This window comes from Bombus pascuorum, chromosome 1 (assembly GCF_905332965.1).
Source record: "Bombus pascuorum chromosome 1, iyBomPasc1.1, whole genome shotgun sequence".
NCBI classification, from domain to species: Eukaryota; Metazoa; Arthropoda; class Insecta; order Hymenoptera; family Apidae; genus Bombus; species Bombus pascuorum.
The window spans coordinates 16,988,705-17,000,489 of NC_083488.1; the positions used below are offsets into that span (position 1 = coordinate 16,988,705).

At 33.6% G+C, this 11,785-nt stretch overlaps 1 protein-coding gene across 1 annotated transcript; it reads right to left on the reverse strand.

The window, feature by feature from the left end:
- Window positions 1-1,132: 1,132 nt before the first annotated feature.
- LOC132906753 (lipase member H) lies at window positions 1,133-11,743 on the reverse strand. Its single transcript, XM_060959231.1, has 7 exons — window positions 10,702-11,743; window positions 7,612-7,723; window positions 5,346-5,494; window positions 4,245-4,499; window positions 3,291-3,482; window positions 2,172-2,340; window positions 1,133-1,811 (listed from the first exon to the last, which is right to left on the reverse strand). The coding sequence occupies exons 1-7, from the start codon at window positions 10,757-10,759 to the stop codon at window positions 1,697-1,699; spliced, it is 1,050 nt and encodes a 349-aa protein (XP_060815214.1). The 5' UTR covers window positions 10,760-11,743; the 3' UTR covers window positions 1,133-1,696.
- Between the last annotated feature and the right edge of the window lie 42 nt (window positions 11,744-11,785).

The following is an 11,785-nucleotide window of genomic DNA, read 5'->3' on the forward strand; positions in this document are numbered from 1 at the left end:
TATAACACGTATGAATTACTCCTTGACAATTTACACGGAACCCGAAATGGATGACAAAAATTCTTACATAGACGTTACCGTCGCGAAAGGGTCCAAATGAAAATAAACTAAACAAGAAATAACTTCAATGAAAACAATAATGGAACGTACCAAAGCAATCGACAACGATAAAACGAACATACTGATACCAAACACACTAACGCTAAAGATAGCTACTAGTACTAACGCAAGAAACTAAAAAAAAATAATAAATAATAAATATAAAAAATAAAATAAGAGGATAGAAAGCAACAAAAATATTAAGAAAATGTGAAACGCACAGCTCGTTGAAGTTGTTGAAGCATCGTTCTGGCTCCCGGAAGAAAAAGACTCCGCGCTAGAAATTGATTTCTGTTTTCTCATATACCCATCGAACAACCGAAACTGTCCATTTTTTATCGTAGATCCTACGTTGTCCACTGTAAGAGGTGTAGAGAATTTATTCTTAACTCTATGATCTATACAGATAAAGATCTATATATAAAAAAAAAATATATATATACATGAAATTTAAAGTCCTATGTTTTGGGACGATGCCCGTGAGAACGAATTAAATATCGACAATAGATCGCGATCGATCTTTTACTCTCGATCAAACCCGAGCATCGGTCCCTCCGAGAGAACGAGAGTGAGAGAAAGAGAGAGAGAGAGAGAGAGAGCGGGAGAGAAAGAGAGCGAGGAAGAGCGAAATGTGAAGCAGACAAAGGGACACGGTTCCCTTTACACCGCATTCGAGCCAATCTGAAAAAACAAACGAAGCCCTGAATGCCTCGAAAGCTTGAAACGTGGATGTATTAACAACTTGTAATCATTCCATTGCATATTATACATAATTAAGGTTTAGCGCGACAGTATACTGTAAATCCATAGACGTTATTATTATTATATATATATATATAAATATATATATATCGTAATTATTATGTAATAAATATTGTTGTTAACATAAAATTCTTAATGATCGATCGTTCTCTTTTTCCCGAACATCATTTCGATATACTATACGTATTTTCATAGGTTTCGCGTAGGAACCACGATACTTACAAAATCGTACGCCTATATGTTAAGAAGATATAGGAATTTTTGTTTCCAATAATTCATTTCAAGACTATTTTTTCCTTCCGTTTTAAGTTTAAGATTTATTTTATCCTGATTAGACACCAATATCATTCGAAAAAAAATATTCGCTCTTAATTCGTCTACTTTGCTAATATAATAATTTGTCTATTTCTAATTATAATTTACATTCATATTAATCACAGATAGATAAACGATGAGCCGTGACGATAAAGAATAGATTTACGTATATTATAATTACGTGTATTATAATAACGAAAACCATCGTATTATCACTAAACGCCGGACGATTCCATAAAACTGACAGAATCGGAAAAAGCGACAGTTCTTGGAACACCATAACAATAAAATCCAGTGGAATAAATACATTAAACTAGCAATAGTATGCGGCGCTTGATAGTATGTTACGTAACAAACTAGTTTATTACGTAAAAACTAATTAAAAAATATATAAAGAAACAACAGAAGCAAACATAACACAACATACAGTACATACAACTAATAACCGCGTATATTATAATTATTCTATAATTATTCTATAATTATTCTATAATTATGTTGATTAACTGCTTCAGTAAGCTTAGTACTGGCGGAAGGACGATCGTTTCCGATTTGTCGTTCGTTGGCTTTTTACGGGAAGGCCGCGGGCGTATGGTTTGTGTGCGTTTGTTGAGAGATAGTAGATGCCTCGTGCTCTGTAACATTTCAAATAAACGTTCTTTTTTTCAGTTTTTTACTCTTTCTTTAATCTTCTTTGAAATTGTTATATTCTTTCTTGGATATTTATATTTATCGTACATCATTCAAAAATATTTTAAAAGCCTATGGTCATTTATTCAATAATTTTGTATAAATTGCGGGCTGTAATCTTCTGTTGCGCAAACAGTTTTTCAATTGTACATGTTACGAATTACTATTATTATCGTATTATTAATAAGCTATTGGTAATTTTGCAAAAGTGCAGTTATAGCTACAACTTCTATAACTCTTTGAAAATTAATCATTTTTGTTTTAGTTGTTTCATTTAGTAAGTTGGAAGAATTAAAAATACTTACGTATGTGGGGCGTCTTCTCCCATGAGTATGTGCTCTTCGAGTTTGGGATTGCACCAGCCGATCAGGTAGGAAAAGAGATTTCCACACTGCGCTGCCCAGAATCCTACTTTCGTCGTGATTGATTCTATGTAATAAGGCGTCACTTTTGTGTGGTCGCACGACAACGTCTCTGCGGACGAAACATTTCACTGATTTCATTCACAGTCGACCATCCGTCCCGTAGAACATTTTCTCTAATGATAAGGTCACTCTATGGGGAGTCATAATTACGTATTTTCACGAATTCAAAGCATAATGATCTCCTTCTTCATTCCGTATTCCAATCCATAGCATTTAATGAAACTCAATTTAAAATTAAAATTTCGAGACAAAGAAAAGGCTATAAATTAACGATAAGAGAAACGAATTACCATACTTACAGTTTCATCGAACTTCTTAATAAATAAAGCTTTAAATTATAAAATGTACAAGATATAAATTCTTTTAACTATTTCTATATTCCAAAAGGTTCGTGCCTTTAAAAAGAATACTTCGAAATTCACTGTTTGTCAAAACTTCAATTTGCACTTAATTTCTATTTAACTAACACGCTTTCTTCTAATCATCAGCGAACGTTGGGCAGAGAATTATTGTTCCTTTTACACAAATAGAGCAATCTAAATTTCAATAAAAATAGAAATTTCGAAAATATTTAATATGGATAAATGTAGCAACTTGGACGATTCAATTTAATTCCTGACTAAACTTAGGCTAAAGAAACAAAATCTTAATATTCTTCTAATTTCTAATATCTTCTACAACTGTCACAACGTTCAACAAAATTCCTTGCATTAAGAAAGTTCGTAATAACAACTTGTTTTATAAAAAGTCAAATTATATACTTTCAAGAGAACTGAAACTAGACGAAACTATCATTCATTTCTGGTTTAACGCCAACACGATCGTTTCTCCTCAATTTACTTTCTTTAATGTCTCCTTGAATACTTCATAAACAACACGCAACCGATCACTTTGCTATTTAACAAATAACAGCCAACGGTAACACAATACACGCAATTCTCAAAAGGTCTGAATCTCTCTTGCTCGTTAAGATAAGTGAAAATGGGTCATACTACTTACGGAGCAAGGAAGTTGTCGCGCAACCGGGCTGGCTGGAACCTCCGTTCACATAGAAATCTGCGTGCCCGGTTGGACCCCATTGACCTAAAATCCCGGCACCAGTGTGGATCACATCGACGAAATGCGCGTCCGTTTCGTCTAAATCCATGGACCGGTTCCCATTCATGTAGAAAAATATCGTTGGATCGAGTCCTAATCGAGAAAAAAACCAACATGGAAATTCATTCGCGTTAGAGAGCGATTTTTCATTTTCATGGTAGGCCAACCTACCTTACTGTTTTTGGAAGGTCGTCGTAAATAATTTAGCTACTTAAGAAGAGAAAAAAATGTCGATTAATCCAGAATAAGATTAGTTTGTGGGATATCCATGGATGTAGAGGGTATTTAAAAAACAAGGGGATGTGAAAAAAGGCAGGAGGATAAAAATAAATAAATATCTGAATAATGAAGAAGATTCGTGTAAGTACATATAAATTAAATTAAATTAGAAGTTACATACTGTATCCGTGTATTTATATCGTTTAAGATTTATTTGTTAAAAATTCGTTCAAATTTATCTTGATTACTTTTTTACATAATTGTAGTCCTGACCTATCAAAACACAATGGAAAAGCTAATTAATTTAGATATGGATATAATATGAAAAGATTAAGTAAATTCACTTATATTTTTCACGTTCCATTCAATTTTCCCTCTTTAAATCGAGTGGTAGGTTTAATATCAATCTCTGTACCTGGATTGAATCATCTCCAAAAATATATATCTTTCAATATATAATTTATGCCAGAACAAACTGATGCTATGGCAAATAAAAATCTACGATATATATATAGGACCAAATTTGTGTTAGAGTTTGCCTTAACATACGTTTTTAACATACGGTTTTAACAGAATTCCGTTAATCTGATCGTTAATAAGAGCGAAAAGACGAGATGGAATTAAATAATAGATTACCTGTAATCCTTCCAAGCTTGTCATCGGGCAAATAATTCGCAATCAGACCAGCTATATGCGCGCCCACGCTGTATCCGAGCACGTGTATATTCTCCACCCTCGTTCCACGAGGATGATCCCTCAAGTACCTTACCAATTGAGCAATACATCGTGAACAGAAATCTGGACCCCATTGTATTTGCGACAGACAAGGCTCGCGCACCAACGAACCGTAATCGACGATTATAATATTGTAATCGCCTCGCGTGAAATACGCTGAAATCGAAAGTTTCATACATCGAGACCATCGCGCACTCCATAGCCCACGCTACTTGTTCGAATCTTTTAATCTTCATCGACCAAAACCTGCGAGCTAACAGGCGATTGCTTTTTATTTCTTTGAAACGATATACAATTACTGAAAAATTTTTATTTTACATTATCGTATAAATGTTGTTATTTTTTTCATGTTATATAGATATACATATACGTCTATTCGAAGCGATATAGCTTATAATTTTTCTGCATTCACTTATAAAGATCACTGAAAAGCAAAATTTCCCATACTTTTTGCTCTCTTTATGATTGTAAATTATTATCAAACATAAATTATTACTTTTACAATATCGAATGGATCGAACGATACTTCGTAAGAAAGCTAATTTTCCATTAAATTTCTCTTTTTATCATCACAGACTAGTTAGACAAAACCAATTGCAACGTTTACGATGTTTTAAATAGTGGATCGATCAGAGTATGAAAGTTACTGACATATGACGCGAGTCGCTATTTTTTTCGTACTAAGTAAAATTTTACAACTTTTCGAAGAGTCGAGAAATGCGATAAAAACTTTCACGCTCTCTCGCAGAAACTCTCATCACCGAAATTGGTCACTTTCGTGTGAAATACATATTCAATAAATCGTTTATTGCGTTATTATTCTAAAATGTAAGGAAATTGTATACAATTTTTAGACAATAAACAAGTAATTGCGTTACCATCAAAGCATAGCCGTATCGATTCTTAAATTTCTCTAAAAAACAGATTTAGTAAAATTGAACTATGTTAAGAATGACGCGAAATAATAAATTGAACTAAGTTATAATGTTCTTCAAACGTTACCTTTTCGAAGATCCGGGCTGGGTATTAAATTCCTCCCTCCACCAAAACCGTGGATAATGATTTTCGTGGGATGTGACTTATTGAATGTGGAATACTGAAGTGACTCGAACCTTCGTACGTTAATGCGTAGAGGCTTCTTTTGTGTTTCTCTGAAAAATGGCAGTCCCAAGAAAGTTACATTCACCTATTCAACGATCTTCCTAAGAAAGTAAAGAAATGCGTGCGCAATGAATAAAACAAGAGAAAAGTCAGTTTCTAAAGTACAGTGATATATCTACGCTAAATATAATAAAGTATAATATCTTAGACATTAACATAATTATAATATGTTTATTATTGCAGTATTCTTAGTAATTATACATATACTAAATATAGATTTTTTTAAATAACTGCTTGTTAAGTTTTATCAAATATCAAGTATTAAATAAATATTAGATAGTCGTATGTTACATTGTATATGAACATGCGAAGTGAGTGTCAATGACCTTATAATATCGAATGGAGTTTCACTCGCGTTACGATATTTCTTTTGTCGAATCCTATTCCTTTTACTTTAATAATATTCGTATGTTACTAGGCACGTCTTTATGAACGCGTTAGTTACTCCTTCATGATAATTACATTATGGACATTTATGCACATTCATATTCTTCCGAACATAACCGAGGAAATGCCTAAGTATTATAACGAGTAGTATACTTTAGATATTTTCTATATTTTAACATTTTATGCTCATTCTGTCTATGTTTGCATCTTCAAATTTCTCACAAATGTAGAAAAATGTACAATCTGATACTATAATCTCTCAAACTCTTAATAAATATCGTTTCTAGAAACGAAACAAATCTAATATCTCTAATCTAATAAATCTTAGAAACCAATACGAAGGAAAGTGAATGATCTTAATTTTGAAAATATACGCCGTAACGAATCGACATGGGTATTCGATTTTCGCTTTTAAACAAGATAGCGTTGTTCAAAAAGGAACAGTTTAATCGGCACAACAAAAGAGGAAAATGTGAATGAGTAAAAGCACTTAGAACGTGCCAAGACACTGTTAGTTACCGGAGAAAGGTGAACTTTGAAACGAGGCCACACTTTCAGCGCGAGACGGACTGATCGTGATCTTGAAATCGAGAGTCGTATATCCACGTTCTTCCTTACGGCCAACATTCAGGTTCGAGGTGAACATTCTCGAACCTCGAACGAAAGTAAGCTGAGGAACCGCGGGGCGTTTAGCTGACGTAAAAGTAAATGGAAAATTTCACCGAAAGTTGGGACGGCTAGTGTCGCAAAGCGTAATTTTTTCGTCATCTCGTTGGAGCGAGATCGAATTCCGAGACGGTAGCGGAAAACGCGATACAAAATAAAACCGGCGATGATAGAAAGTTAGAATTTCTTCATCTAGAGTTTCCTGAAGCGCTCAACTTATTATTTGTATAGCCAAGACAAATAATATGGTATGACGATAATTATATAGGATGTTACAGAGAAGCGTTATTTTTAACAAATAATTTTAACACATCGTTTGGTACATTGACTTTCGAGAAATAAATTCTGTACGATTTTAGCTATTATAGTTTTAAAGCATAGTTTTAGAGTATGGTTTTAGATTATGGTTTCAATCGTTAAGTAGCTGAAATTGAATGGTTTAACTCGTGTTATCCATCATCGTTATTATTATTTAGTTAACGTTAAGGAATTACGACAGTTTGATGAATGATTTATTTTAACGAATTAAAAGAAGTAACATTTCTTATATCGCTAATTGTAGGGATATTTAAAGTAAAGTATTAGTTTATGTAAGAAGACACTTGCTAAATAAAAACATATTCGAGTCGTTTATTATGATGAAATTTATAATAGTGCTTCAAGTAGGAAATAATTTATTTAACACATTTCTATTTATTCATATAATCATCTTAAAGTACTTTTTATAGTGTGTACCTTTTTATGTTTTCCTTATAATTATTTAGTAAGCTTGACAAATTCACAAGAAACTGAATGTTCGTGAAATTTCTCATTACTATATCAGAAAATATATAAAATATGATGAACAATAACGTATACTACACAGAAGGAAATTCAAATAATGTACATATATAATTGATATGTATGTATAATGTGTGTGTGACGTGTATATATAATTGCGTATATATGACTCAATTCATATAATTTATTAATATTATATATATATATAAATAAAAATAACGAGAAATTATTTTTATTTACATAATTTAATTAAATTAATTTAAAACAACCTTACCTTGTGTACAAATAAAATTCTATCTGTGGATGTGGGCATTCAAAGGGTGGTTTCGCACAGGATGTACTGTTAAACAGATCCTTGAACGTTTTTGTCTCCGCATTCACATAATCTAAGAACGAAATCGACGTATATTACCGATCTACAGTAGCGGACAAAAGTTTAAGACGAAATGGAAGAAATAAATAATTGATTTACTTTCCATAAAAAATATAAATACGGTGTTCTACTTTTGGTATTAACTAATTGTACATTTGTTTGTACACTTAGAAAAAAAATTTCATTTTGATATTTTGCTCAATAGCTAAGTTATAAAAAAGGAACGAAATCTGTATAATATTTCGTCGGTCAAAAGTTTAAGACTATACAAAAAATATTAATTTTTGGTTAAAAAATATACACAATTTTTGTTTAAATTCAATATTTTGTTCAATATCCGTTATTTCTTATCCCTTCGGTACATCTTCTTGGCATAGAATCTATTAATTTTTTATATTAATCTACCGTAATATTATTCCAGGCTGTTTCAATCGTAGAGTAAAGTTCATTTAAATTTTTCGGTTTATAACCTTGTACTGTCTTTTTTATGATGCTTCACAAATTCTCGATTGGGTTAATGTCTGGTGATTGCGACGGCCACGGCAGCACGGTGATATTTTCTTCTTGAAAAAACTGTTTCACAACCCGAGCCGTGTGCTTCGGATCATTATCATTTTGAAAAATAAAATCATCACTCATATTGTTGCGTGCAAAAGGTAACATTGTGTTCTTGAGTATGTCCTTGTATTGAAAACGGTCCATAATTCCATTGATACGACATATCGGACCAGGGCCGCTTCGAGAAAAACACGCCCACACCATAACGTTGCCACCACCATGTTTAAGAGTTTTTAAAACGCACTGTGTTTTCAAACTTTCGCCAATTCGACGTCTAACGTACCGTATCCCGTCAGAACAGACGCGATTGAATTTCGATTCGTCAGAAAACAATACCTTTTGCCAATCTTCACTTGTCCAATGCTTATGAGCTTTAGCAAATGCAAGTCGTCTTTTTCGATTCCTAGAACTCAGCAGTGGTTTCTTTTGGGGTTTTCGTCCTCTTAAGTTAAAGTCTTCTAATCTTCTCCTAACAGTTCTAGCACTAATTTGTGTATCGTTTTCATAGTTTATCTCCGCAGCAATATTATTTGCACTACGAAAACGATCCTTTTCGCTCAATCGATGAATCCGGCGATCCATTTTCGGTGTTGTTTTCCGTGGTCTTCCGTTTTTCGGTTGATCGCAATACATGCCTGTCTTTAAAAATTTATACCAAGCTTGTTTACAAGCTGTTTCTGACCTGTTCACTATATTTGCTATTTCGGTGAAGGTTTTACTTTGCTTTCGCAGCCTTACGATTTGTTCCCTTTCGTTTTCAAGTAAATTCTTTGATTTACCCATAGTCTGTTCCTACCTAAATGAATTTTAAGCAATAAAAGGTACACTAAACAATGATTTTGACATTCCAGAATCAAAATGTTCAAAAACTGTACTCGTACTCACGTTTTACACAGATCGTCTTAAACTAATGTCCACTGTTTCCAAGTGCTAGGCGGTAACTAACTGTTGTAACTCCTACATTGTTTGTATTTAACAACTGACTGTCTGAGGTTACGAAGGTCAAACATACAGCTACGTTATTCCAAAGAGACAAACCGAATAGAAGAACAATATGCGTATAAGATGTTTGTAATCCGGTTTACAAATCATCGTCTTAAACTTTTGTCCGCTACTGTACATACCGATTATACCTATTTAATTTCCTCGATCCCGATTTCACATAAATCATTTTTCTACGGCTGGTTAACTGCCGATTGTCCAAGATCAATCATTTATAAATATAGCTTTTGCATAAAAAACCATTCGACCGTTCTAAGAAACTAGAGAAACAGGTAAAGGTCGATTGTATCGCTGTATCGCACTTATTAACTTTTTGTTGCTCTTCTTTCGTTAAATATATTCTTGCGGCAATACTATAAGAATGTAGATAAGCATTCAATTAACGATGACAAGTGAAATAGCATTGACACGATTCTCTCTAAGGCTGTAAAAAACGACCTTTGATTTCTGATCTAGTCGTTGCCGTCTAAATAATCAAGTATTGCAAAATTTTTTATAACGATAGCTTTAGTGATTATTGACGACTCTTGACATTACTAGTAAATCAATAAAATTTTCTAGATGTAATATTATAAATAGAAGCAATAAACTTGTAGCCACTATGTTTAATATTTCCGTTTGGAAGATGATTTAATTTACGAGGACATTTAATACGTAACTATGTTGCTAATTATACACATTACGTTTAAACGTCACATTTCTTTAAACTTTTTACAATGAAACATGTAATAAGATATTTTTCTGAGCAATAAATATTTTCGTCAAAAAATGTTTCTGTTAGAAGTCGTCTAACAATCGTAATATTAAATCAATTAATTATTCATCAATATGTACTGCCTTATACTAATATATAATACGAATTGAATGCGATTTATAGCTTTTCTAATTATTTTATTATAAATCACATCGTACACCTATGTCATAAAATGTAAAACTCTAAATGAAAATGAAAAGACACTAAATTTGCTACAATTCTTCAAGAGACGTAACAAATAGATATCTTAATACCTGCGACTGGCAACATACATATTTCCCTAATTTCCAATTATTTCATAAAATTACTCCTATTCGGAAGCTATCTCTACAAGCCCATTACTACGCCAAAACACTGCCAACACCGGACCCTATTTCCTTAATGCCACCAAATTTTACTCGAGTACACTTTAGAAATCACGCACCAAATATCAAAGCAGGATATAGTATCTCTCAGACGACGGACGAGTCACAAGTCGTCCCTCCAACACCATTCAAACACCAACGCGACAACTTCCAAATTGCAACTTCCAACTCGCAACTTCCAAAGTTCCAAGATCAAGTTAAATCAACTGTTATATTTTCTCGTGGTTTGCGCGAAACTTTGATTCTTGGCTCGGATTTTGAGCGTGAAAAAGGGACCGGGAATCGATAATCAAGCGTCGACAAACTACTTACGATATTGCAGCGCAGCAAAGAGGACGAACATGAGATATCTCAAGACACTGACCGCCATCTCCCGCGCTCGCGTGGTTTGTGATATAACATTCAGACACGCGGTGGTGAAAAATCAGTAAAAGTGCTTCCCGCCGCTTCTCTCGGCCGATTGCAACATGCAAAGTCACCGTAGGGATACAGAGGATCCCCGGGGGGGACTTTAGAAAGTCGCCAGCTGCTTCACGCGTTCAATAGCTTCTCTCTGCGATTTTACGCACGCCAGTGCACGTATGCACGATGCATCGCGAAATGTGCACGTTGTTAGGTAGAATATTGATGCTTCGATAGATTTAGTACCGCCCAGGGTGCTGTATCTTCGACGGATGTTCGTGGCGAACCCCGATTTCCGGAAAAGTATATACATACCACGGCTAATTACAGTGGGTTCGTTCATTCGCGTGTAATTAAACCATTATTCGTGGACAGACCTCGCGTGCCATCCCCTTACACATTATACTCGCTTAGTATATATCCTCCAGTTTTTAACTTAATAATTAACTGTTTTGTGAATGCCCAGAAATAATCAGGGAATAGTAGCAGATTTAGGGGAGTCACACCCAGTCTTTTGATTAAAGTCAATCGTTCCGTACCTCATGACACCAACAAAATTCATGTGTACGATGACGTAAGTAAACAACCTTAATTAACCATTTTGTGAATGGTTCATCGATGGTGGTAGTGTTGGAGCAGTCGTACTAAGTTTATTTATTAAAAGTCACTGACTTACCTTATGGCACCAACAAAATACAGCCGGAAGATACCTGTTTATTTCCAATTCGGCATGTAGCAGTTAAGCATACCAGATAAATCATGTTTGTCTAACACTGAACTTTCACTTTAAATGAGGTTGCTTCATGTGCTCAAAGGCGTGTATATTTATATCACTAGCTTTTGGACTAGGAATTTTATCAAATGAACATAATTGTAAAATAAAACTACATGTATATTCGTGTGTGTCAAAATAATAATCATATGTATTTGATTTTCATAAAATAAAACTAGACACTTTTGATAATTAATGATTTCTTTGGAAAGTACTACGCGA

What these genes read in the sequence shown, in the direction of transcription:
- LOC132906753 (XM_060959231.1), bottom strand. Translation starts at nt 10,759, where the DNA reads ATGGCGGTCAGTGTCTTGAGATATCTCATGTTCGTCCTCTTTGCTGCG. An exon ending in CAGCCCGGATCTTCGAAAAG is followed by an intron (nt 4,500 to 5,345) that starts GTAACGTTTGAA and finishes TTTCGATTTCAG; the next exon opens with CGTATTTCACGCGAGGCGAT. An exon ending in GGAGAAGACGCCCCACATAC is followed by an intron (nt 1,812 to 2,171) that starts GTAAGTATTTTT and finishes GAAATGTTACAG; the next exon opens with AGCACGAGGCATCTACTATC.